The sequence below is a fragment of the Orycteropus afer genome, unplaced genomic scaffold (genome assembly GCF_000298275.1).
Source record: "Orycteropus afer afer isolate SDZICR_OR568_19922 unplaced genomic scaffold, OryAfe1.0 scaffold00154, whole genome shotgun sequence".
Taxonomy (NCBI): domain Eukaryota; kingdom Metazoa; phylum Chordata; class Mammalia; order Tubulidentata; family Orycteropodidae; genus Orycteropus; species Orycteropus afer.
In genome coordinates, this window is record NW_006921741.1 from 2463629 (window position 1) to 2491509 (window position 27881).

Genomic DNA, 27881 nt, shown 5'->3' on the forward strand with positions numbered 1-27881 from the left:
CTGGCTCTTGCACCATTATTTTATACCCAGACAGGAAAATGGTTCTTGATTTAGCCCAATTGCTTTGAACAGAAATCACCAAAAATCTTATACAGTAGATTAAATAAGATCAGTTAGTGGATCTGAACCCTGGTCGCTGCCACTAACAACACATCTACAGAGAGATTAAAAGACATTTGCCAAGGGCAGGAAAAGAATATACCATTTAGATAGATGCCTTAGGATAAAATGGTAGTCAACTAGATCTTGGTGCTCAGTCTTTAAAAGGTTGTTTGATAGTTAAGGTTGTATGTCAACTTGGCTGGGCTGTGTTTTAAGTGGCTTGGCAGGTGGATGTAGTTTTTACCCACCATGAGATTTTAAGTAGTTGAATGGAAGTTACCTTAGGGATATAACCTGCTTCCGGTACATATGGAGAAGGTTTAGAAAAGGTCTTAAATTTTGGGGCACATTTTGGGCCATGTTGCCTGCTGAATTAGGATTGTTCCTGGACTTGAACCACTGGCCAGCCATTTTTCCTGCTGATCTTGAGATTGTGCCATTTTTATCTTCAAATCTTAGGTTTGTCAGCCTCAGCAGCAAGCAGCAGTGTGAGTTAGAAGAAGCCTCCAGCTCCACTGGGCTTGGAACAAGAGGCAGAGCTGAAGCCCAAGGTCAAGGGGCCTTCACCCAGCCTCTAGAGCCAGCACTCTGAAATTGGACTTCTAGTCTCCTAAACTGTAAGAGAATAAATTCCAATTTGTTAAAGCCATCCACTTGTGGTATTTCTGTCACAGCAGCATTAGAGAACCAAGACAAGTAGGGAATCCTGTCTTATCCCCATTGCCTAGCAGAAGGTTAGAAGAAGGGCTGGGGGTACAATTGATACAGGATTAGTGCTGTCCCACTGGATAGAAAAGGAAATTGTTACCCTATTCTATTACCAGAAAGAAAAAGCATCAGAATTACTACTCAAATACAGAATGGTGTGCTTGGGATACAGATTGGGTAATAAATGAAAAGTAGGCCCACAAGGAATCTTGAAAGCACTTGAAAGTATGAAGTATCCTTTTTACTTTCTTGACATTGTGCTTTGCTCAGTACTTGGGCTTTGGCAAACGCTCTTACCATATTTTCTTCTTATAAACAATATGGATATGAAGATTAATCTTCTGGGACTTCACTGAATGCTTTATTTTATTATGAGTTAAGCCAATTTGCCTTTGGTATTTCTTTTTTGTGCTTTGTTATTTTTTTGTGAATTCCACATTCTTCTTCTGCTTGTTAGTTTAAAAAATGGGAAAAAAGTACATTATCAACAACTGAGGGAAAATATATGCCATGCGTGTTGGCAAAGTTATTTCTCGTGAATAAATTGTCATTGTTAATTTTTGGGAATGCTACTGAGCCTTTATTAGATATCTTATTGTATACTATTATTTTTTAGAATCTTAACTTCTTACATATAATTTATTTTTTATTATTTCACCATCACTTATAGTTTCCAAATATTATTCTTTAGCACTAGTAAATATAATTCCACATGCCATAAATAATTTTGTTGAGCACCTACTTTGTGTCTGACATTATTCTAGATGCTGAAAATATAATATAAATAATAAGGCAGTCAAGCCCTTGCTGCCATAGGGTTCACTTTCTACAGAAGGCTGACCCTAAGCAAATAAACAAATTAGAAATTACACATGGTGATAATTGCTATTAAGAAATGAAAAGAAACTATCTTTTTTATTGGGAGCTCTGGTAGCGTAGTGCCTAAGACATTTGACTACTAATCAGAAGGCTGGCAGTTCAAACCCATCAGCCACTCCTCGGAAAGAAAATGGGGCACTCTACTTCCATAGTGATACTGCCTTGGAAACCCAAGGAGGGGTCGCTATGAGTTGGGTCCGACTCGATGGCACTTAACAACAACAACAACAACATTTTTATCATTAAAGGTAACATGCTATGATGGTCAAGAACAGGGATAATGGAGCCAAATCAGAGACTGAATCACAGCCTAACACTTTCTTGGTGTGTGATCTTGTACAAGTTATGCAGCTTATCTGTGCCTTAGTTTCTTCATCTGTAAAATGGTTAAACGATAATGTCTACCTTCTAGGCTTACTTTAAGGATTACATGAGCTAATAGATGGAAACAACTTGGAACAGTGTCTGATAATATTAATTTTCATTATTTTACTAGTTAACATTTACTGAGCATTTTATATAAGCCAGTCATTATGATAATGACTTATTCATCAAAATTACCCTTTGGAGTAAGTATTAATAATTCCTTTTCAGAGATGAGAAATTTGAAGGTTTAACCTATTACCATAAAGTCGATTCTTGTAGAATCAGACAGATTCTACAAGACAGAGTAGAACTACCCCATAGGGTTTCTAAGCTGTAATCTCTATGGAAGATATTGCAATATCCTTCTCCTCCGGACTGGCTGCTGGGTTCTAACCACTGACATTTTGGTTACCAGACAAGTGTGTAACCATTGAGCCACCAAGGCTCCTTTGAAAGTTAAATAGGCTAAATAATTTTCATACCCCTACTTGCAATGTCATTTATGCAATTATAAAGTAGCAGAAACATTTTGTCTTCAACTTCTGCTTCATCCTCAAATATCTTTCTGCTTGTCTTCATGGTAGTAAGTTTTGTTTTTCCAAATATTTACTTTCTAGTGGGTCACTAATTGCCATTTACATTTCATACATTGATGTGACTTGAGAGATAACACATATTTACTGAAACCAGATTCATCCCGAGGTTTTATTTTTTTCTGATTGTGATCATCTTTTTCCCTTTTATATAAATGTTTGTTTTGCAACTGCTTAAAACCAGGCTGTTCATTATCTTACCAATCTAATTTACATACATTTTATTTCATTCAAATAGAATTCATTGGTTATTAACCAAATATGTTGCTCTTAGAGGTTATGTACAGTTTTCTATTGCATCTGTATCTTCTCTGTTAGATGTTCTAGTGTAGAATGCTTAAGTATTTCCATTTGTGATGCCCCAGATTTCATCCATTTAGTTGAAATTCAGAATTGCTACTATTTTTCTTTTCATGACCTTTTCAGATGTCTTCTTTCTCTTCCTAATCACAGTTCCATTTAAACCAAATGACATTCAGAAATCCTCACTTAGTAGTAATCTGCTCTCTTTTTATATCCAGTTTAAAACCATAATCACCACTCTCTGCCTTCAATTGCTCAGACACGTGGTATGTGTTTTATTAAGCAAAATCTTGCCAGATTTAAGAAAAGTGCTATCTGAGAGAGTACAAAGGGAGTTCTAAAGCTCCAGGGCTTAGCTGTCCAATATGGCTCAAATTCTGTCAAGTGCATAGAAAATGTGTCAAGTTAATAAACCATCTAGATTTTAGAAGAGAAAAAAATAAATACAATATATAAGGAAAAGTGATATGTATCAAATGAGATAAAAATTGGAAGGATGATTAAAAACTTTTTTTTGACACATAAACATCTATTATACATTTCAGCAGATCTAAGACTATGCATATTTACCTGGGAGATCTGGTGGCATAGTGGCTAAGGCATTTGACTGCTAACCAGAAGGCAGCCACTCTTCTCGGAAGGAAGACTGAGGAATCTACTTAATAAATTTTAAAGAGAAAATGCTATAAAACCCATGAAATTAGGCTATACTAGTTGTAATGACCACGCCTTTTTCTCCTTTCTAAAGTGGGAGATAAGTGAAGACATGGGGGGTGGTAGTGTGAGATATGGCTTTTGGCTCTTCTAGGAGAGATGTTATTGTAAATGGGCATTGGAGTCAGGCAAAGCACTGTTAGAATTTTGCATCTGCCATTTAGCTGCTGTGTAATTTCCTTGAGAGCTTATTTCCTTATTGGCAAAATAGGGATAATATTGCTTACAGAATTTGGTGAGGACTAAGTGGCATTGTTGTTGTTGTTATGTGCCGTCGAGTCAGCCCCGACTCATAGCGACCCCTCCTTGGGTTTCCGAGGCAGTATCACTACGGAAGTAGGATTGCCCAACCTTCCTTCCGAGGAGTGGCTGGTGGGTTTGAACCACCAGCCTTCTGGTTAGCAGTCAAGTGCTTTTAGCCACTATGCTACGCATAGCATATATAAATTCTTAGACTTAATAGACATTGCATAATGATAACAACTATTATTTTTGATTGCTACCTCCTCTCTCCATGTTTGTGATTTTTTGCATTCTTGAACCCAGGTCATTCCTTAATATGTGGACCATTCATGAGGTATAGAGCAGAGGCTCTCCTCTGCCCATGCCCAACTATTTACTGTTTATCTTTGTTATTCTCTTTAGGATCAGTGTAAATTCCTCTGCATTGTACAACTCATTTTCATGATGTTTAGACTTAGAAAAAAAAATCACAGATACTCAAATATTGATTGATTCATTCTTCTTTCTACCAAAAATTTACTAATTGCCTGCTATGGTTATTCCTCTCTCATATAAAACTTTTAGTCTGCAGGGAGGTATGATATTTGTCTTAATTAATTATAGCCAAGGGAGAAATGCAATAATACAAGATACAGAGGTAGCACAGAAGTGGAGTGTTACTCTACTGGAGAGCTGGTGGTGCTGTCAGGGAAGGCTTCCTGAAGGAGGTGATCTCTAGCTTGTTCTTTAGAAGAAAGAGTTTGGCAAGTAGGTAAGGGAAGAATGCAATTCCTGGAATATAGTCTAATAAGTGCTAAAACAGAAAATGAAACATCAAGGCATATTATGCAAATGATGGGCAATTTTGTATCACCAGTGTGTAAAGTACTGGGGGGAGGGGAAGTATTTCTGGGGAAAAGATATTCAGAGCAAGCATACATTTGAATACATATATTCAGAAGAAAATTACTTTGTAAAATTGTACCTAGCATACTGAAACTGCTTTGTAAGTACATCTTTATATTTTTTCTTGTCTAAGGACCAATACTCATTTTATAAAGTAGATTATACTTTATATCCAGATATTATATCTGCATTTTCTTTACAGTTCTGTAGTATGAGGTATTATGCATTTATTTATTTATTTATTTTTGAATCCTATTGTTAGGAAAATCAAAGACATAGAATTGCAACCAGGAAACACAAATTCTGAGAGAAATTTAATAGTTCAGAGAAAAAAAATACAGTGATGTATACTTAATATTTCAACATCATCAAGACCACACTGCTCAAATAAAAGATCAACATGAAAATTCACTTTCTTTGCCTTTAATCAGAAGATTACCTATTCATTTATCAGTAGACTATCAAAAATGCTTTCTCTTGAATAAGCTAGAAGGTAGGGAAAAGTGCCATCCTAAATGTAAATAGAACTAGCCAGGTTGAAAACATCTAATTTTTTTTTTTTTTTAGCAATTTTCTGTCTATATCCTTCTCCCATCTCCCCAAGAATCCTTACATATTCATTTCTTTGGACTATATCAACTTCGTATTGATAATGATTATATAGACACAACACTTTCATTATTTCCTATAATAGTTACCTAAGGCAGCTATATGTTGCAATTTTTTAGACAATTGTGTTTCCTCTAGAATGTTCATTTCTAAGTATATGACAGCTGGGGATTGTTTCTAAAAGCCTAACAACATTCCTTCTTTTCCGTGTTGGAAAAAAACATCTCCCACAATGAGTGATACCTATTTTTAAGAAATTCAAATATGAGAAAATACAAACATTTTTAAGAAGGGTAAAATAGGGCAAGATTCTTAACATTATTAAGGAATCAGTCATTTATATTGGTTCTTTTTCTGAATGGCCTCAAACTAAGAATTTATGTTTTGCCTACTGTATAATACAGAAGGATTTATAATTATATCTATATGAAAATATCTACTGTATGAAACTAGGTAACTTGCATGTATTTCCAAGGGAATGGGTGGATTTAACCTTGATTTCAGATCCCTTTAGGCTCCAATGACCTCTTTAAAGAATATTGTGTCCCAAATTTTTCAAGAAAAGTTTAGCAATTAATGAAGAACTATTGCATGGAAGTTCTTAATGGAACATGTGATCCCTTGGAAATTTAAACAGTATATTGGATATTATGATAGTCACATTGGAAAAAAAATAGTATTTACAAAATTGTTTCTAGTTGGAAAAATATCTTGAGGTATGACGAGCAGGTATCAATGGTAAACCTACTAAGAAATAACAGACACACTTTCATTCCTTAACTCTCCAGCCTACTCAGCATTTTCCTGTTAAGGTATTTCCCCCCTTTAAAACACTAAAAATAAGACCTTCCTATGTTCCTCTATAGCCTTAATTTCAACTCTTAAATAGGTTTCTTACTAATTAAATGGCTACCTATAGGGGCAGGAGAAATGGGGTTGATAAAGATGACTGGAAGTGAGACTTCTCAATATATATCTTTTTATATTATTTTGATGTTTGAACCCACATAATTATATTATCATTTTAAAATAAAGTTAAAATTGCATTGTATTCCATCAGGTACTCACCAACCAATCAAATAAACATGTATATTTTCTAAAAATGTTTATTTCTAAACTTATGGAAAGTCTGGTAATTCTAGATTGATTCAACTATTCTTAACTGAATAAAGGAATCTTAAAAGAGTATGAGACATATTTTCAATAAAAATTAAATTAAATAAAGAATACATACATACATACATATATACATATACATTGTTGTTGTTGTTATTTGCCATCGAGTCGGCCCCGACTCATAGCGACCCCTCCTTGGGTTTCCGAGGCAGTATCAGTACTGAAGTAGGATTGCCCAACCTTCCTTCCGAGGAGTGGCTGGTGGGTTTGAACCGCCAGCCTTCTGGTTAGCAGTCAAGTGCTTTAGGCACTATGCTACCAGAGCTCCATATATATCTCAAAAAATTCTGAGGAAAGTCAGACTAAAAAGGCTATTTCAATTCTGACCATGATTTGGTATCAAAGTGATAAACAGAATGGAAGTGAAATTATGTCAAACCCACAATAACCTATCATGAAGGCTGACTGACAGACCTAGAGAGAATGACATTGTTGTTGGTTGTTTTATAAATTTATAGATTTACTATATGTATTCACATGAAAATGAAAACAGTACATGAAAGGAAAAGTTCCCTGATCACTCCACCTCAATTCTAGTTCCTGTCCAATCTTAGTCCCCACCCCAATTTAATCAATGTTATAAAAGCGTACATGGCTATCTTTTGGTGAAGGTGACACTTTATAGCCTAACACAGGAAGCTATCTTCAAATCAATTTGTTACTAGATGAAGTCCCTTAAACACAGTCTATGAAGGGCTTTCTCAAGTTCCTTTCTGCCTCTGGATCTTCTCTTTCTCCACTACCATGTTATTGAGTTTCTTGAATTTCTGATAATTATCATAATAATAAGGTACCACTTATAGAAGAAGTATATGTTTTAGGACCTGTACTAACTACATGCAATGCATCATTTCATCCTCAAAGCCATTCTAGGAGATAGATCATAATCTCCATTTTACAGATAAGGAATCATATTCACAAAAATGAAGTATTTTGCTCAAAGTTACACAGCTGATAATGGCAGAGCTAGAATTGGATCTATAGCTATCTGATTCCACAGTAGGAACTCTTAGCCACTACTGCTTCCCGAAATTTGTGAAGCTCTTTGGTCCTCTCAGGGATATTTCTAAACACAGTGCAAAGGACTGATTAGAGAAGAGGAGAGCACAATATTTACTTAAACAACTTGCTGTCAAGGGTCATTATACTAGCTTATTATGGTTGGCTTACCACATTCCAGACATTCTACATCCATTATCTTTAAAGCTTAGAACAACTCTGGAAAGTAAATCATCCCTGTGAAGAATTTCAGGCGCAGAGAGGCTGCCACTTATTGAGACCTCACAGAGACTGAGTGGTGAGCCCTCTGCTTGCCTTTACTCCAGATTGGGGTGACAACTGTTCCCAGGGCCTCCCTTATCTGGGGCAGGGGTGGTGGTAGAGAGGGGACAACAACAACATGAAAAGGAAATCACATAGATCCTATCCTGGATCTATACTCTGACCCAGAGCCTATTTACGCTAAGCCAGTACTGTCAGACTTCATTCTTAATCACAACTGAATTCTATGGCTCCTATTCCCACTCTGAGCCCTCCCAGCTCTATTTCCTTCCCAACTGACTCATCTCCGGCTCCTCTGTACCTCTCCCCTTTCTCTCTCTGGCTATATTATATCCCTTTCCCTCTTTGGTTTCTCCACATGCTCTCCATCCCTTTCCATTTTTCTCTCCAATCATTTTCTCACCATGTGAATCTATTTCCTTTTTCCTACAGAGAAGGAGTCTAGCACAGTGATCATTCTGGAGTTTTTGGTTTTGTTTTTGCCTGATGCTGAATCCTGGTTTTACTCTACTCGTTCATTTTATGACCTTGGGAAAGACACTTACGCTTTCAGTGTGTCAGTTTCTTCATCTGTAAGATGGGCAAAGCAATAGAGCTGGAATCATAGGTTTCTATGAGGTTTAAATGGGCCATATATAGAGATTTTAGAATGACATCTGTCATACAGTGAGTGTTCAGTACATGTTAGTCTTAATTATTCTCTTTTTTTACAATCATCTCCTTTTTTCTCTCAGCTATATTTTGCTCTGTTGTAGCTAAAATTAGAAAGAGAGACAGAGTGAGAGAATTCTGGTAAAATAGACACGTTTATTTGTTTGCATTTTTTTAAATTGGCCTACATTTATTAAATGCCTATCATGAGCCAGACACTGTATTAGAGGCTAGGAATATAAAGATGAATAAAACATGTTTTTACCCCAGGCTTTTATTAGTCTACTAACTAGTCAATAATGTTTTGCCATGTTTTAATGAAATGAATGAATTTACATATTTTATAAGCCAATATGTATGTCTATGGATTTTGTCACTACTTCTCTTCCTGAGTCTGTTCACTTTACTTTGTTGCTCCAACCACCACCACCTCTTACCTGAAAAACCAAACCCACTGCCACAGAGTCAATTCTAGCTCATAGTGACAGCATTGGATTTCCACCGAGGTAAATCTTTATGGAAGTAGATTGCCCCATCTTCCTTCCTTCCTTGAAGCAGCTGGTGGGTTTGAACTGCCAACCTTCTGTTTAGCAGTCAAATGCTTTAGTCACTACACCACTAAGAAAGTAACAGCTTTTCAATTGGTCCTTCCCAAATCTTTTTGGCACTTTTCAGCAGCCAGAGACTTTTTTTCAAAGAGCAAATCTGGGCTTAAAATCATTAGTAGTTTCCTATTGTTCTCAGGTAAAATTACCAAGAATTGAACACTGCCATATGTGGTCAGCCTGTGCCTCCCTCTTTTGTCTCCTCATGCACAGTGTTTCTTCCATCTCTTTGGTTTACTTTAGTCCCTTGAATGCACCATCATCTCTCCTCCGCAAGATAACATCACACATTTTCTCTTCTCTTCCTTACAACTCCTTCTCTGTTCTGATTTGACAAATTAATGCCCAATCACTCTTCAGGCATCAGAAAGTATTATTTCCTTGAGATGACTTCTTGACTTTTAATCTAGGTCAGGGTTTTTGTTTGTTTGTTTTGTCTGGTTAAGAGTACTTGAGAGGAGCTCTGGTGGTACAATGGTTGCAGCATTTGGCTGCTAACCAAAAGCTCAGCAGTTAAAACCCATCAGCTGCTCTGTGACAGAAAGATGAAGCAGTCTGCTTCCATAAAGATTTAAAGCCTTGGGAACCCTATGGGGCAGTTGTACACTGTCCTAAAGGTTGCTATGAGTCAGAATCAACTCTATGGCAGTGGGTGGGTTTTTTGTAGTCTAAGTCCATGTTCCTTCTTTCTTTCTTTTTTAGAACACTCTTCCTAGCTTGTATAATTCATTAGTGTGACTTAAACTAATATCTGTCTTCCCTACTTGGCTGATTAGGTACCGTAGGGAAGAGGCCACATTACTTTTGCTCACCAGTCTGTCTCCAATGTCCAGGGCTGTGCTTCCTTCATAGGAATTATTTTATAAATAGTTGCTGAATAAAGATTGAATGAACAGATTTTTGTTCTGCCATTACAACATTTTCCCAATGTATCAGCAACTCTTTATTAAGAAAGTAAATGACACTTAGCAGTAGGGCAGGGATATGAGGAAAACAATGGAGGGAGTTAAGAGAAGATTATCTTGAACAAAAGAGCAGTTTGGATACTTTTACTTTATACAGACTTAGTCAGTGAGCCTACCAAGAATCCTATTTGTACAAGGAATCTATAAAGCACATTAAAAATGTAACTTTATATTTCTTGGCCTTGACATTTCTGCCCTAAAGCTGCTACTACTTGTGGTTCTGAGAATTCAAGATCTCTTTACTATTTCAGCTCTCTACATGCTTGATTTCTTGAAATTGATTTTTTTTTTAAACTGTGGTATATATTCACACACTCACACACATACATATTTATTTAACAAAACATTTGGCATTTCAACATGTTTTGCATAAGTGATTCAGTGCCATTAATTATGTTCATCATTATGTGAAACCATTCCCCTGTCCATTTCCATATATAGGCATTATTGATAGTCCCAACCTGACTCAGGGAAATGCTCTGTTAGACTGTTCTAGACAAATGTCTAATTAGGTTGTAATCACATTTTTCATTCATCATTGGCATTAGAGTTTCATAACTTTTAAAAAATGTGACACCTTTTTTTGTGTGTGGTATTACAGAGCAACAGCTGTATATTTTCTGCAATGCATGAGAAAGGGAGTTTAACCATTAGTGCTACTAAAGGTTTTGTAACAAAAATCAAAAAAGAATAAAACTAAATGGACTCATTTACCATCTCTGAATCTATTATTAAAACCTCCAGCCATTCATTCAATAGCCTATCAGCAAATATTTATTAAGCACTTAGTATTAATATTTATCAATAAATTGAAAATACTATGTCAGACTTCTAAAATAATGGGAAGCTATTCAATAATATGTGAATGAAGTAAATTCAAATTCATACTCAGACAGATAACACAGAGATCAAAGAAATAATAGAGGAGTCCTTCCTCTCTAGGAGCTCACTCAGTAAAGAAATGTGCAGACTATGATAAACGACATTAAAGGTCTGAATTCAGGTCTCAGAAACTCAGAGAAAGAATCAATCAACATTTCCTGAAAAGATTAAAGATGGTTTCACAGTGGAATTGAAGGTGAGCAGGTATCCTGCAAGAGGAGAGGGAGAAAGGGAATTCTAGGCAGAAGAACTCACATGAGCAAAGTTACAAAAACATGATAGCTCAGGAACCCTCCTGTAAATGTGCAGCACAGGGAAAGTGAAAAGAGATGACAACAGTGGGTGGTGGTGGTTGCATGGGCATGGAAGGGGCTAAGACCATAATATAAAGGATCAAGGCTTTGTGCCCAAGTACCCTGAAGCCATAACTTTTAGAAAGATACTACTAAAAGCAATGATGAAGATGGCTGGGAAGGGGTAAGAAAGGGATATGTGTATGCATATGTGGTGAAAGTGAGTAGGTTATGTTCCCTTGAATGAATGGTTTTGCAGTCATTTCTCTAATTGAATATAGGTAACATATAACTTGTTGTTGTTGTTAGGTGCCGTCAAGTCGTCTCCGACTTATAGCAACCCTATGCACAGCAGAACTAAACACTGCCTGGTCTCGTGCCAACTTCACAATCCTTGCTATAATTGAGCCCATTGCTGCAACTAATGTGTCAATCCATCCCATTGAGGGCCTTCCCCCCTTTTGTCCATCCTCCACTTTACCAAGCATGACATCTTTTTCCAGGGAATGGTTTCTTCTGACAACATGAGCAAAGTTGGTGAGACAAAGTTGGGCCATTCTCACTTCCAAGGAGCATTCCGGCTATGCTTCCTCCAGGACAGATCTGTTAGTTCTTTTAGCAGTCCAAGGTACTTCCAGCATGCTTTGCCAACACCATGCCTCAAAAACATCAACTGTTCTTTGGTCTTCCTTATTCATTGTCCAGCTCTCACATGCATATGAGGCGATTAAAAATACCATAGCTTGTGTCAGGTGCACCTTAGTCCTCAAGGAGACATCTTTGCTTCTCAGCACTTGAAAGAGGTCCTTTACAGCTGATTTGCCCAGTGCTATACATCATCTGATGTCCTGACTGCTGGTTCCATTGGCGTCAATGGTAGAAACAAGCAATGGCAAGTCTTTGACAACTTCAATCTTTTCTCCATTTATCCTGATGCTGCTTATTGGTCCAGTTGTGAGGATTTTTGTTTTCTTTACTTGAGATCTAATTCATACTGCAGACTGCAGTCTTCAATCTTCATCAGTAAGTCCTTCAAGTCATCCTCATTTTCAGCAAGTAAAGTTTTGTCATCTGCATATATCAGGTTGTTAATGATTCTTCCTCCAATCCTGATTCCATATTCTTCTTCATATAGTTCAGCTTCTCAGATTATTTGGTCAGCATACAGATGGAATAAGTATGGTAAAAGAACAACCCTGACACACTCCCTTCTTGATTTTAAACCATGGGATGTCCCCTTGTTCTGTTTGAACAACAGTATCCTGGTCTATGTACATGTTCCTCATGAGTACAGTTAAGTGTTCTGTAATTCCCATTCTTCTCAATATTACCTATAATTTGTTATGATCTACACAGGAACATGGGGAAATCTACTTCCATAGTGATACTGCCTCAGAAACCCAAGGAAGGGTCGTTATGAATCGGGTCCGACTTGACAGCACATAACAACAACAACAACAACACAATCAAACACTTTTGCATAGTCAATAAAACACAAGTAAATATCTTTATGGTATTCTTTGCTTTCAGCCAAGATCCATCTGACATGAGCAAGGATATCCCTCATTCCATATCCTCTTCTGAATCCAACTTGCATTTCTGGAAGTTCTTTTTCAATATACTGCTGCAACTGTTTTTGAATTATCTTCAGTAAGATTTTACTTGCATGAAATATTAATGATATTGTTTAATAATTTTCACATTCTGTGGGATCACTTTTCTTTGGAATGGGTACAAATATGGATCTCTTCCAGTCGGTTGGTGAGGTAGCTGTCTTCCAAATCTCTTGGCATAACCAAATAAGTGCCTCCAGCAGGGCATCTGTTTATTGAAACATCTCAAAGAGTATTCCGTCAATTTCTGGTGCCTTGTTCTTTGCCAATTCCTTCAGTGCAGCTTCGACTTCTTCCTTTAATACCATTGGTTCTTGATCATATGTCACTTCCTGAAATGGATGAAGATCTTTTTGGTACAGTGACTCTGTGTATTCCTTCCATCTTCTATTGATGGTTCCTGCATCATTCAATGTTTTGCCCATAGAATCTTTCAATATTGCAACTCGAGGCTTAAATTTTTTCCTCAGTTCTTTCAGCTTGAGAAATGCTGAGTGTGTTTTTCCCTTTGGTTTTCTAACTCCAGGTCTTCACACATTTTGTTAGAGTAATTGGTTTTGTCTGTTCCGAGCTGATCTTTGAAATCTTCTGTTCAGCTCTTTCATCTTGTAATTTCTTTCATTTGCAGTAATTACTCTCTACTGAAGGGCAAGTTTCAGAGTCTCTTCTGACATACATTTAGATTTTTTCTTCCTTTCTCATCTTTTCAATGACTTCTTACTTTCTTCATGAGTGATGTTCTTGATGTCATCCCACAATTCTTCTGGTTTTCGATCATTGGTGTTCAATGCATCAAATCTATTCTTTAGATGGTCTCTAAACTCAGGAGGGATATATTCAAAGTCATATTTTGGAGCTTGTGGACTTGTTTAAATTGTCTTCAACTTCAAGTTGAACTTGCATATGAGCACTTGATTGTCTGTTCCATAATCAGCTCCTGGCCTTGTTTTGACTAAAGATATTGAGCTTTTCCATTGCCTCTTCGCACAGATGTAGTTAATCTGATTCCTGTGTACTCCATTTGGTGAAGTCCATATGTATAGCCGCTGTTTGTTTTGTTGACAAAATGTATTTGCAACGAATTAGTTGTTGGTCTTACAAAATTCTATTATGCGATCTCCAGCATTATTTCTGTCACCAAGGCCAAATTTTCCAACTACTAGTGATTCTTCTTTGTTTCTAACTTTTGCATTCCAGTCACCAGTGATAATTAACACATCTTGATTGCATGTTCGGTCAATTTCAGACTGCAAAATTTGATAAAAATCTTCGTTTCCTCATCTTTGGCTTTGGTGGTTGCTGCATAAATTTGAATAATAGTAGTATTAACTGGTCTTCCTTGTAGGTGTATGGATATTTATCCTATCATTGAGATAAGACAGATCTTGCAACATGCTCTGTGATGATGAATGCCACACCATCCTCTTCAAATTGCCATGCCTGGCATAGTAGATCATGTGGTTGTCTGATTCAAAACAGCCAAAACAGGTCCATTTCAGCTCATTACTGCCTACGATGTCAAACTTCATGCCTCCCATTTCATTTTTGTCAACTTCCAGTTTTCCTAGATTCATACTTCGTACATTCCATGTTCCTATTTTTAATAGTTTGAAGCTGTTTCTCCTTGATTTGTGCCACATCAGCAAATGGAGGTCCCTAAAGCTTTACTTTATCCATATCATTAAGGTTGGTTTTACTTTCATAAGGCAGCTCTTTTCCAGTCGTATTTTGAGAGCCTTCCAACCTAAGGGGCTTGTCTTCCTGCACTGATTGGACAATGTTTCAGGGCTATTCATAACATTGTCCAGTAATTTGTAGGCAGTGTTTCTCTACTATTCATAATGGTTTTCCTGGCTGATTCTTTGAGAAGTAGACAGCCTCTTCCTTCTTCCTAGTCCGTCTCAGTCTGTAAGGGTTTTTAAGGCTGTGACCTTTCAGAAGTAGATCATCATACCTTACTTCTGGGGTGCTTCTGGGTGGGTCTGAATGGCTAAACTTTGGGTTAGAAGTCCAGTACTTAACCATTTGTACCACCCAGGAAATGATTGCACACACTTGAAAAAAATAAAGAAATTAGCTTCATTGTTTTCTTATAATCATTGAAATACATGTTAAGTTCAAAGGAAGCAGGAAATAGAAACTGGATTAAAAAGGTGGTAAAATTAATTGCAACTACATCAGCAGAAAGAAACTTTGTACATGACTCTTCAAACTCGTTTCAATTTTACCACCTAGAATAGACATTGAATAAGATGGATGATGTTGTTGTTGTTATGTGCCGTCGAGTGGGCCCCAACTCATAGCGACCCCTCCTTGGGTTTCCGAGGCAGTGTCACTACGGAAGTAGGATTGCCCAACCTTCCTTCCGAGGAGTGGCTGGTGGGTTTGAACCGCCAGCCTTCTGGTTAGCAGTCAAGTGCCTTAGGCAGATGGATGATAGATAAAGTAATTCTGACAACTTGGGCCAAGCTCATTGTGAGCAGAAGTGAGTCTAAGAATTTTGCTTACTTTGCAGAGTGAAACTTGCCAAGGAAGACAATTTATTGCTACATTATGATAATTACAGATTAATTGGCAATTGTCTCCATTTTGTACTTTATTCAACAATTTATATTATTATTTCAAAACAGAAAAAAAAAACACAGTTGGGATGACTTTATATGTTGCAACACCTACTTCTGTAGCATTTCCTTTGTATTTGAGGCAAAAATGAAAAGGAAAGTGAATTAGTTAAGTAAAAATGAAGAATCCCTTCAACTTTCAATTTTCTTAAATTGGAAACTCGAGTATTAAGGATTGGTAAGATTTTATTCATTTCATTGGCAAACATGTAAGGAATACCAATTATGTGTGGCACACTGGAGATAGACCTATCAATGAACAGAATATAGATACAATCTCTGTGTGCATAGAGCTCAAAATCTTATGCCTCAGTAACAGTTTTTCTTCCTTCTATTCAGAATAGAAACCACACATTTTAAAGGTCTGGATCCATGCCCACATTTTTGTGAAGTCCTCTTCAACTGTTCTGCATACATGCAGGTCTATCCCTTCTCTGGAATTCCATAATTTCTAGAGATGGTGCCATGATCATACAATTTGGCCATATGCCATCAGGAACTAATATAAATATATAAAAATCACATAAAAAATTCCTTGAAGACAAAGAGTATGCATTTTATACACACACACACACACACACACACACACATATATATATATATTTTTTTTTTTTTTTTTTTCCTCCCTTGGTGAGGGGAGAGAAACACAAATTTTCTGAATATCAAGTAATAATGAGCAAGGCATCTGAAAACTTCCCAGTAAAAGCATTTGAATGTTACTGAAATAAATATTCACTGGAAGCCTGGTTCTTTACTATAGCAAAAAAGATGTAAATAAAACTTTGCCTTAGTGTAGTCTTAAGGGCTGGACACCTCACAATGCTGGTGCAAATGAAGGGGATCTGGTGATAATTTCACAATGAAATCTCATGGAGTATTCTTCTTTTTACTTTTTATTTTAAAGGCAAATTGTTCATTATTTGCTAAAGATGTTTTCCATTTAAATGTCCCTAGATGACTAACACACAATCCAGTCAGTATTTCATTCCAAATAATGATTCAATTAAGGCTTGGTTAAAATTTGCAAAGGGGAAAAAAATGATTGTTTGATGTTGCCATTACCACATCTCCAACTGATTTAAAGTTGTGACAAATTAGAATACAGGTAGACTATTAAAACAAGGAAGTCATTCTGTAAATCCAATCTGTGCTTTGGCATTTTGAAAGAAGCTTGTGGCAGGTGTTATTTGCAGGTTTCTTCAGAAGCACTTTAAAAATCAATTTATATGATTTATAAGACATGCTTTGAATGGGCATCTTGATAAAGTACAGCATAGAAACCAAAGTAAGTATATTGCTTAAAGGAAAGCAAGCTGTGAGGGAGGTCTAGTAGAAAGATGAAGATTTATATTGATAGAACTGGGCCATTTTTGTCCCTTACTGTAACTTTATTGCTTCAAGCTTGAAATCATTCTCTTCAAGGTTGTTTGAATAGATGTCTTCACTATCAGAAGTTCTCTATCAAGAGTTTCTTATGGTCTAACTATGGTTCTAATCATCTTATTGTCAGTAGAATTGTTGTGATGACATTTTTTCCGTAATGAGTAAACAGCTCGTGACATTTATGCCAAGCCTCAGGTGATAGTTAAGGGCATGGAGTTTGTAACTGAAAGAAAACAGCTATAGAGTAAATGAAAGAACCTCATGAGAGAGCTATTATTCCTACATTGAGTAGATTTGTTACTCAAATCATGCTAATTCAGGTGTTTTCATTTTCTGGTTTACAATGGATATTTTTGGAGCCACATACTCTATTACTAGACATGCCTACTAATATTTAAGATGTGGAAAGGCTTCCTAAGACTGTCTGGGAAGAATGTGTTCCTTTGGTGTTAGTATTACCCATCTTTGGTAATCATGAATCTCCTCCTCATCATCTCTGTAGCCATATTTGGGCTAGGTCTATTGGAGAAAAATATTGCTTTTCTTTAAATTTTGCATAATTTCTAATTCCAAAACCAGGCATGAACAAAAGCCATTTATCAAAACACACAGAGCAAAATGTTTTATTTATTCTTGCATAAGTGGGTAACTAGTCATAATTAATCATAAAATCTAAGACGACAGAGGCAAGACACAAACCTCACTCTTCCAAACAATTAGAGTAATTAACTTTAGGAAAGAATCATTCAAAAAGGTCAGAGGAGCCCTTTATACCACATGCACAGAGGTTCTTCCTTGATGGCATCTTGTGCCCTCTTCTTTAGCTGTTTAATACTCTTATCTGCAAGCCAGGTGGACCAAAAGCAATTCACTGGATTTCTTGAAGAAAGAGTTATAGTCTTCTTCTCTCTCTCTCTCTCTCTCTCTTTTTTTTTTTTTTTTTCTTTTTTACAAGGTCTAACCCACAGTAGTGTGCTTAAATACATCCCATTAACCAAGAAGCAATCTATATACATCTTGGCTAAGAAATCAACCTCACAATAAACTTTTTTAAGTTGTCTCACTGATCATAGAAACAGGTGTTTAAACAAACCAAAGACCAAGGTATGGTTAATCCAATTTATGATATATCACCAAGTCTCAGGATTTATAGTGCTACAGTCCAAACAGGTAATGTAGCAGAAAAGGGAAAAATATCCACAATAAGCCATGTTATACAAAAGCCATGTTAGAGTTAACAAGAATGTTAATGCCACAAGGAGAGAATATAGTCTACAGACCATGGTCATTTCTGTACATGAAATATCTTCCTCTTGCTTCCTAAACCTTAACAAATTGTGTTTATAGTACCCATTGCTGACCAAAAGTGTATACCAAATAAGACTAAATGAAATACAACTTGTGCCGACTGCTATTTATTTGACTTCACATACCAAGTAGGAATTGTTAACTACCTGATGTTTTTCTGAAAGATTAGGAGTAACAAAGCTTCATGTTCCTTGGACTGGAATCATCAACTTTTATTATAGGTGGCTTGCTGATAATCATTAAAAAAAGCATTACTGGTGGTAACTCTAGTCAACACAGGTAATCAGTAATGTGGGCACACATTCACACAGAAACAATATCAGAGCATTATGAGTCTGGGTGCACACTGACCTTCAGGTTGGTATTGTGCTATAATGGTCACCGTCTGCCCAGCCCCCTTTAGTGCGGCAGCAGCTTGCTCATGGGATGCTCCACGGAGGTCAATGCCATTCACCTGAAAAAGAGGAAGCCAGAGAATTTTGGTATTTCATAGAGCATATTGTTCTGATATTAGAAAAAAAAAAGTTCCCAAAATTGAAAGGCTGAGATTATATCATGTGCCTCAAACTTCCTCATGTCCTTATCCAAGTGTTTGTCTGTTAATTTTACAAGTTTCATGCTCCTGATAAATTTTAGTTAGCAGAGGCATGGGAGTTCATCTGGTGGTATTTGTGCATGGTTTGACCAGGTGAGATACTTTTGTCCATCCATGTCTACTAGGATTTTAGTATGTGTGCTGAATCTGCCTTTATGGGTTTCCTAGATTTCTGATGTAGACAGGATCCTTCAAAATTAGAGGGAAAACAGAAAAATAGACACACATATAATGTACATTGACACATATGTGTTGACAGATTAATATCTTCAGATGAGGTTTTGGGGAAACTGCATGGGATGGGGTGGGCTGCCTGCCAACTCTCTCTGTGGTCAATTGCCTACTCCTGTCATCTTGAGCTTGGTTAGACAGCCCTGAGCCTTTTCCAAAATAAACATGACTTTCCCATTTCTCATGCACAATTCCAGAATGAATTCTGACAAATGAAATAAAGAATGCCTGGAGTTTGTGTTGCTGTTGCTAATTCCCATTTTGGGTCGGTCCTATGTTAAAAGAAAAACAGAGCATCTGAAAAACAAGCACAAAACATTGCCAGGAGGGGGGAAAAATCATCCTTAAATCAAATCAAATGAGAAGCAAAATCTTTCTTGAATCAATTCCTTCTAATTCAACATAATAGAATTACTGAGTGCTCTTCAATGGCAGGGCTCTGTATCTGCCACAGGAGATAGACGGTAGCTGGGGACAGAGGTGAACAAGTCCCCTAAGAGGCTTTTCTGCTTGAACTGAACACATGATAAGTCTAGTTCTCTAACCTATGCAGAGCTAACTTTTCAAATATGCTTCCTTGACTATGGGCCCATGAAAGAAAAGCAGAATTGATTAGTTTTTCTACATGCTAAAATACATAATCATATCCTTTTGCTTCTCCTTAATTTTCCTTGACAATAGTTTTTGATAGTAGGTGAGAAGTTACTACTTTCACTGTTTCCTTGTCAGGCATGGAAGCTTCAATTCCATATCCTGGTCCTCTAATAGCTTTATTGTTAGGCATAGTTGAGTAGAGACCCTTTTATAACAGAATGAAATACTGCTCTGTCCTGTACCATCCTCACATATGCTTTACATATTCTTCAACTATGCCAAGCATCCTCGTACCTCAGGACCTCTGAGCTTCCTGTTTCCTCTGCTGGGAATGCTGTCCCTGAGAAATGTGCATTCCTTGCTCCACCAATGCATACAGGTGTCTGCCTGCATGGCACCTTATCTATGAGCTCTGCCTTGGCCACCCTGTAAGATAGGATCCTGCTCACTACTCTCTCCTCCTGCCTATTGTTAGATGCTCTCCAGTTGGTTCCCACTTATAACGACCCTACGTCTACAGAACAAAACACTACCTGGTCCTTTACCATCCTCCCAATTGTTGCTGTGCTCATTTTAGCAAACATGTTCTCCTCAAGTCTTTCAAACTTATCAAAGTCACTTTGATTCTTCTCTCTATCCCTGAGGTTTGAATTTTTATCAGTAGACTTTGCTCAAATAACATTTTCAGATGCATTCACAAACAGTTGACATCATTGATGTGACATTTGAAAATATCAAGTGCGGCACAGCCTCATATTTATTATTTCTATTTTTCTGCTTCAGTTTGATTTTTCTCTTCTTGAAGCATGGGCTGGAGTATTGGATGTCATTCATTACTACTGAGATTAGTAATAATCATTGCTAACGTTCATTGAGCATAGTACGTGTATTAGGAGCTTTATATACAGTACATTATTTAATCCTAAAGTACCTCAAATTATTTTTCCCATTTTAGAGATCAGGACACTGAGCTCACAGAGAGTCATTAATTGACTCAAGGCTACACAATCCAAAAGAAGCAAAAGATATAAAATATCTAAATAAAAAGTCCTGAGCTCATAACCACCAATTTCTACTGTCCTTCCTTTAATATGTTGGCAAGATTCTAGTTCTGAAACTTGCCTCTCAGGTATGTAACTCAAGCTTGCTAAGGCTGACAGCACATTATTGGGTGTGGTCTAGTCTGCTCAGCTACGGCCCCAAACAACTTGGTCTATAACTTTTGGTCCAACTCGTGATGATCAGAACATGTAGGGATGAAGCAAAACGATATGTTCAGGTTAGAAAAATTCCATCTATTGCTCACTTCTTATGTACATGCTAGGCTGTTCATTTCACTTTTAGATGTTATGGGTGTTATTCTTAGGATCTTGATGTTATTCAATACCCTACCAAAGATCTAGGTCTGTGTGGTCAAGGATAACAACTTGGCTGCTGATTGTGTGGCTACTGTCCTTTAATGTGTGCCTAGTATACTGCCAAGGAGCTCTAGTAGCTCAGTGGTGAAAGAATTTGTCTGCTAACCTAAAGGTCGGCAGTTTGAATCTACTAGCTGCTCTATGAGAGAAATAAGAAGCAGCCTTCTTCCCGTAAAGAATACAGCTTTGGAGACCCTATGGGGCAATTCTGCTCTGTCCTATAGGGTCACTATCAGTTGGTACTTGATGGCAGTGGGTTTTTTTTTTTTTTTTTTTTAAGTGTAATGCCTAGAACTAACACAATGTTCATGCAAATTCAGTTTCTTTAAAATATTCATTTTAGTCATTTCCTTCCACAATTTAAGGTAAGGAGTGAACTAAAGTGACAAGCAGATTTTGTCAAGTAACTTACTGTTTGGTAGAGTATAACAGCAGGTAAAAACACAATTACAGCACCAGGTGGTAATTGCTATGGTAAGAAGAGGTCAGAATGCTATGAAAGTACAGAGGAGGGGCCTCTTTTAAAGGCCTGCAGGAGGAAAGAAAAGGTGTTCTGAAAGAAATGACATCAAAGACAGGATCTGTGTGAGTTAGTCAGATGAGAATGGGTGCGGGTACCCATAGAACGCTGGGGAAGGAGAGATGGGAGAGGGGTAGTAAAGAATTCCAAGCAAAGGGAGATGCACATAAGAAGGTGTGGAGATGAGAGAGAGCCTGGAACATATGAAGAAAAGAAAGCAGTTAGTTGTGGCTGAAAAGCAGAGTGGGGATGAAGGTGAGTGGAAGACATGACACGAAGCTGGTAAGATGAATGTAGTGAGGTTGTTGTTGTTGGTGGTGGTGGTGGTGGTGATGATGATGATGGCTGACACAAGCATAGCACTTACTCTGTACTAGACACTGAGCTAAGCATTTTGTATGTACCAATTCTTTTAACACTCTTAACATCTTTGTGAAGTAAGAACATACAACAATCCTGTTTTACAGAGAAGAAAACTGGAGCACAGATAGGTTAAATAAATTGCCCAAGATTATACATCTAATATATGGGAAAGTCTGGAATTAAATCAAGGCACTCTGGCTTAACCATCCAGCTCTGTATTCTTAACCACCATCTCTCACTGACTTTCAAGGATCTGGCAGCACAGGGCATAAGAAGTCATTTCAGTAAATTGGGAGTTTACCTTTACTGAGATAGAGAGCCATCAAAAAACTGAAACTGAGGGATCTTATTTTACTATCACTCCTGTACCTTAGGAGTACCTATAGCTACAGGGAATGGAGGGAATATGCTGGAAGCATATGTTTATGGCCAGCCCTGTGAGTAGCTTCTGGCTTGGAGTGATCCCTGGGGAGAGGGTTCTCAAAAGGCAGTGTCACTGACCCTGGGGGCCACTGAGGTTTTCTGTTCCAGCTTGTGTCATCTGCCTGCTCTGAAAACAGTGTCATGGGAAAATAGATGTCATGGAAGAACACTGGGTTTAGACTTGGGAAGGCCAGGATTCAACTCCTAATTCCATCTCTTATCAGCTCTTTACCTTGGGAAAGTTATTTAACTCTTTAAGTTTTAGTAAGAAAGATAATAATCCTTATTTTTCAGAGTTGTCAGGGTGATCAGAAGTAATGCAAATGAAGTACTTAACATAACACTTGGCACAAAATAGATAGTCAATAAATGATTGATATTTGTAATATAGTATGCCCGTTATCTATGAAACAGGGCTTTAAAGTGACTTTTTGTCAGCAATAATAAAACAAACAAACAAAAAGATTTTACAATGTTTGGAATAAGATTAGCTAAAAACTAAAAATTTAACTGTATTGTTAAAATTGTGAAAAAATACAAAGGAGTGACCCAGGGGAGATGGCTAGATAATTGGCATGAGCCTTCAATTAAAATCAGTCAGGTACAGAACACAGAGGACTATCTCAAGCAAATTATTTCACAGTCAGGGGTCTGGGGGGATATGGCAGAGGGACAGCAAGTGAGAAACTGGGACAGAATCCAAAGCTATTTTTACTTTATTCAGAGAAACTAGAGGTAGTGAAATAATGTATTGTCAGTATATTAAATAAATGTAGAGAAGGCTTGCATCTTGCTCCAAGAGGAAAAAAAAAAAAAAAATCATTTTCCTGAACTGATGCAATGCAGTAAGGTGACAATTTGCAATCTGTTGCTGACCGTGCCACTAACTTACAGAAGCCAGCCAATGAGCAGCTCTTGGATGGAAAGGCTTCTGGAAAATGAAGGAGCTAGACCCCATCATCTCGAGGGTCCCCTATGGTTCTATATTCAATGATTTTCATGGCTTAAAAGTAACAGCTGAAAAGAATTTTACAGTTAGCAAACTGTTTTCTCACCTCTCATTTCTTATCAAGCAAGGTGAGACATAAACAAACAAATATAATAAAAACATTCACATGTATTAAGTGATCTTTATCACACACTTGTGAGGGAAGCAGAGAAACTATAAATAGCTCATTTGATCTGTAAGGAAAGTGCATGAAAAAAGAAAGCAAGATAACTTTATCAATACCAGACAGAAGGAGAGGAGTTAGGATGGAAGTTAGGTCCTCTGATCTCTAGTCTAGTGCTCCTCACACCTCACAGGGATGAGTTAGACACTGCCTTTTATCACAGTGGGGAACTCAGGCATTTGAAATCAAAGGAGAAGAGATTCTAACTGAAGCATTCTGGAACTGTTAGAGGAGATAGGAGTTGGTCAAAGCCTTGAAGGATGGATCCAATTTTGCTAAGTATATGTGGTGTGTTTGTGTATGTGGGAGGGAGATAATAGGAATGGCAGAGAAAGGAGAAGAACATTCCAAGATGAAGCGCAGCCAGAATAAAAGGCACAGTCATGTGGAAAAGGAGGGACTATCCAAGAATTGTGAGAAGTCTCGTGTGGTTGGCATCCCACTTGGACAGGAAGAAAGGAAAAATGGTGCCAGTAGAAATAGAGCTTAAATGCCAGGTTAAGAAATTGTGGTGTAGTAAATTACCTGGTATGGCTTTTCTAGCCATGGTCTTTGTAACTCCCACTGCATTACTAGGTGGGACCATGGAATTTAAACTCTTGATTGTTAAAGTCATCCACCTGGGGTATTTCTGTTGTAGCTGCAGGAAGTAATCTCCAGGGAAAGTTCACTCTCTCTCAGGTGCATAGAACTTTGATGTTGGGATTGGTCGGCTTTGCCACTCTGTCAGGCTCAAAATGAGCCCTTCTAGAGGCAGAAGAAATATCTGACTGCTGGCTGAGAGAGATGCCTGGCTGAGAAAGAGAGAGCTGCCAGGCTGAGAGAGAGATGCCTGGTTGAGAGATGGTGGCAGTGGAACCAAGAGGCACGAGACTGAGCATCAGGCTTAGCTGGATCACAAAGGCCAGGCCGAGAGGCCAAGGGCCTGAGAGGTGTGTCTAAGGGCACAGCAGAGGGGAAACTGTCCTGACTGAAGAACTGTATCCTAAGTGTATTCCTGAATTTGAATTGTAGCCTGTCAGTTCCCTAATAAACCCCATATCCTGTGATTTTGGTGTGGCCACTGTAGCAAATTATCAAAACCAGCAGAGAAGTGGTGGGTGTCAAGGGAGGGATGGTTGGTGTCAAGGTTGGTAAGAGGGTTGGAGGGTGGTGGCATATCTGGCCTCATAGGAACAGGCCTTGAGCTACTGATGGTGATTCTGTCTTCCTGTTGTGAAGTTAGAGGAGGTCAGAAGTTTCCACCTCCCTGTCTTTTTACCAGAAATGTAATCAATGAGTGACCAGGGGAAGGTTGTGTAGAGGCATTTAGCACAATTTGACCTGTGCTTTTGGGAGGAAAACCCCAGCAAAACTGAAAAGTTGAGGAAGAAGAGGTAAATAATAATAATAAAATAGGATAACCAGATGGGAGACTATTGCGACATTTTAAGTGGTAGAAGACAAAGGCTTAAATTCAGGAAATAGAGAGGCAATTGAGTGTTAGAAATAGGATGCTTACTTGAGAGAGGACACAAAGGGAGAGTCTACAGGCATATTCTCTCTCCTCAAATACTTCTGGAAACCAAATTGAATATAAATGGGATTTATAGTATTGGAAAGGTTGAAAATAAGTGGGAGATTAGAAAGGTATAATAAATTTCAGATGAATGGAAAGGTGATGATACTGTTAACAAGATGGAGAACACAAGACAGAAAATGTTGGAGGAGAGGTTAATGAATTTTGTTCTAGATGAATTTGATTTGTCATTGGAATCCACATCTGAGCAGGCAGTTGAAAATTTTCTATCTAAAACTGAGAGTAGTGGTCAATGCTAATAAACAATTTTGCTTGATATTCCTGAGGTCAGTACCCTGATCTTACTAAACCCCTGCCAAAAGGGGCTTGGTGAACAAAATAGGGATATTAGGGATATCTACTTCACAGGATTGTTGTAAGGTTAAATGAGTTAGTACATTTAAAATTGTTTTGAACAGTGCCTAGCATGTAGTAAGGAATATAAATTAGCTATTATTGACCCCTTCACCTGGCACACAAAAAAAGGATAACTTAGGCTACAATACAATTAGTTTAATGAACACTTGGTTGACCAAGGACAGACTCAGGCATTGTAGGCACTGAAAGAGGAAACATCAGGTTCTACAAAGCACCAGCATAACAGTTAGGAGTCCTGAGTGATAATTCCAACCTGTTGTTACCTCATTTGACTTTAGGAACTCTGTTCATCTCTCAGGAACTAAATTTCTTCATCTGGAAAGTAAGAGCCTCATGCTAAGTCTCTGAGGTTCCTTCCAGTGCTTAATAAATAAACATACTCTATGCTCAATGCATAGCATTAAACTTTTCACTCAGCATTAAACTTTTCAAACACCCTCCAGCTTGTCTGAGTGCATGAACTATAAATTGCATTTGAAGTGGAAATTTCTAATTAAGTTCCCTTCTCCTCCTGGAGGCTGTTGCTCTTGGTGAAGAGTGATAACGCTTCTGACAGTAGCTGCATGAGAGCTCAAGACCAGAATCCTCCTGGAGCAAAATGAAAAGGTGATATTGGATATTTAAGCAGTTGGAACATGTTGTTGTTGTTGTTAAGTGCCATTGAGTCGTTTCTGACTCATAGCGACCCCATGCACAGCAGAACGAAACACTGCCAGATCCCGCGCCAGCCCCACAATCCATGCTATGCTCGAGCCCATCATCGCAGCCACTGTATCAATCCATCTCCCTGAAGGCCTCCCCCTCTTTCGTCGACCCTCCACCCTACCAAGCATGACATCCTTCTCCAGGGAGTGGTCCCTTCTTACAACATGACCAAAATGGGTGAGACGAAGTCTGGCCATTCTTGCTTCCAAGGAGCATTCTGGCTGCACTTCCTCCAGGACAGATCTGTTAGTTCTTTTAGCAGTCCATGGTACTTTCAGCATTCTTCGCCAGCACCACAACTCAAAAGCATCATCCTTTTAAAATTTGGCTTGCTGATACAAAAGTATATGTATGTATGTATGTATGTATGTATGTATATATATATATATATATATATATATATATATATATGGACGAAACATTTAAAAATGTTTTTGCTTACCAGGTCATTTGTAGAGGACTGATCATTTTGGAGGAGCTCTGCTAGCATAGTGCCTAAGGCATTTGACTGCTAACCAGAAGGCTGGTGGTTCAAACCTGCCACCCACTCCGCGAATGAAAGGTTGGGCAATCTACTTCTCATTTTGGCACATAATAAATACTCAATATTATTATTTAATTTAAAACAGCAAGATAATCTATTTACTATAGGCCAAAACACAGTGAATGATTTTTAAGACTCATACTTATTGAGTAACAAATTAACTATCTGCATAAGAAAATGTAAGCAAAAGTATTTTGAACCTTCTAAAATATTATACAAATGTAAGATGATACTATTGTCTCCAGCTGGGACCTTACTTTCAAGTCTAGACTTATAAATCCATCTGCATACTTGACATCTCCAACTGGAGGTCTAAAGCTTTTCAAACCCATCATACCCCAAATCAAAATCAATTTTTTTTCTCAAACTTGTTTCTTGGAAATGTTCCCACTTGCAGCCTATAGTGCTATCACCATCCACCATTCAAAGCTACTCAACCAACAAGCTAGGTGCCAACCTTAATTCTTCTCTTTCTCTCCCACTTCCCCCTTCCAATTCATCAGCAGGTTGGTTTACTGTAGCTCCAAGCCATGCTTCAATTCCATTCACTTTCCTCCAATTCTCCTCTAGTCCTAGATCAACTCATGAATTCTCCTGAGGATAATGCAATAGACTCTTGATTGGTGTCCCTTCTTTCACTCTGGCTTCTTCTCCTCCTCTATCAATTTTTGACCCAACAGGCAGAATGATCTTTTAAAAATGCTTATCAGATTATGCTTTTCTCCTGTTATAATTTTCCATTGGCTTCCTGTACTTCAAATAAAATCCAAACTCCTCACCTTGATCTTTGCCTACCTTTCTGATTCTGTCTCATGCCAATCTCTTTAACCTCAATTCAAACTCCCTTCAGTCCCAGGACATTTATACCAATTGTCCCCTTTGACTGGAATGCTCTTCCCTACCTCTTCTCAAATTTAATCCTTTATTTTTAGAAAAGTGTCAGTTTATATGCCAATTCCTCAGAGAGCTTTTTCCTGACTATTGCGTTTGAAGAAGTACCCCTCTCCCATCTATTTCTAACACACTCTACTTTAATTTCTTACAGAATTTAGGCCTACTTGATATTTTTTTTTTTGCTTATTATCTCTTCTACCACAAGAAAACTTCCCATAAATAGGGACTTTGTCTCACTAATATCCAGACTCTGGTGTCTAGAACACCATGTGACACATAGTAAATGCTTAATATTTTTTGAATTCA

At 37.7% G+C, this 27881-nt stretch overlaps 1 protein-coding gene across 1 annotated transcript in view; it reads right to left on the reverse strand.

The window, feature by feature from the left end:
* The window catches only part of DLG2 (discs large MAGUK scaffold protein 2), a 1122948-nt gene that overhangs the window by 399941 nt on the left and 695126 nt on the right, over positions 1-27881 (reverse strand). Inside the window, exon 12 of the mRNA XM_042781713.1 lies at positions 18532-18634. Within this exon, the coding sequence (XP_042637647.1) occupies positions 18532-18634 (103 nt within the window). The remainder of the gene's footprint in view (positions 1-18531; positions 18635-27881) is intronic.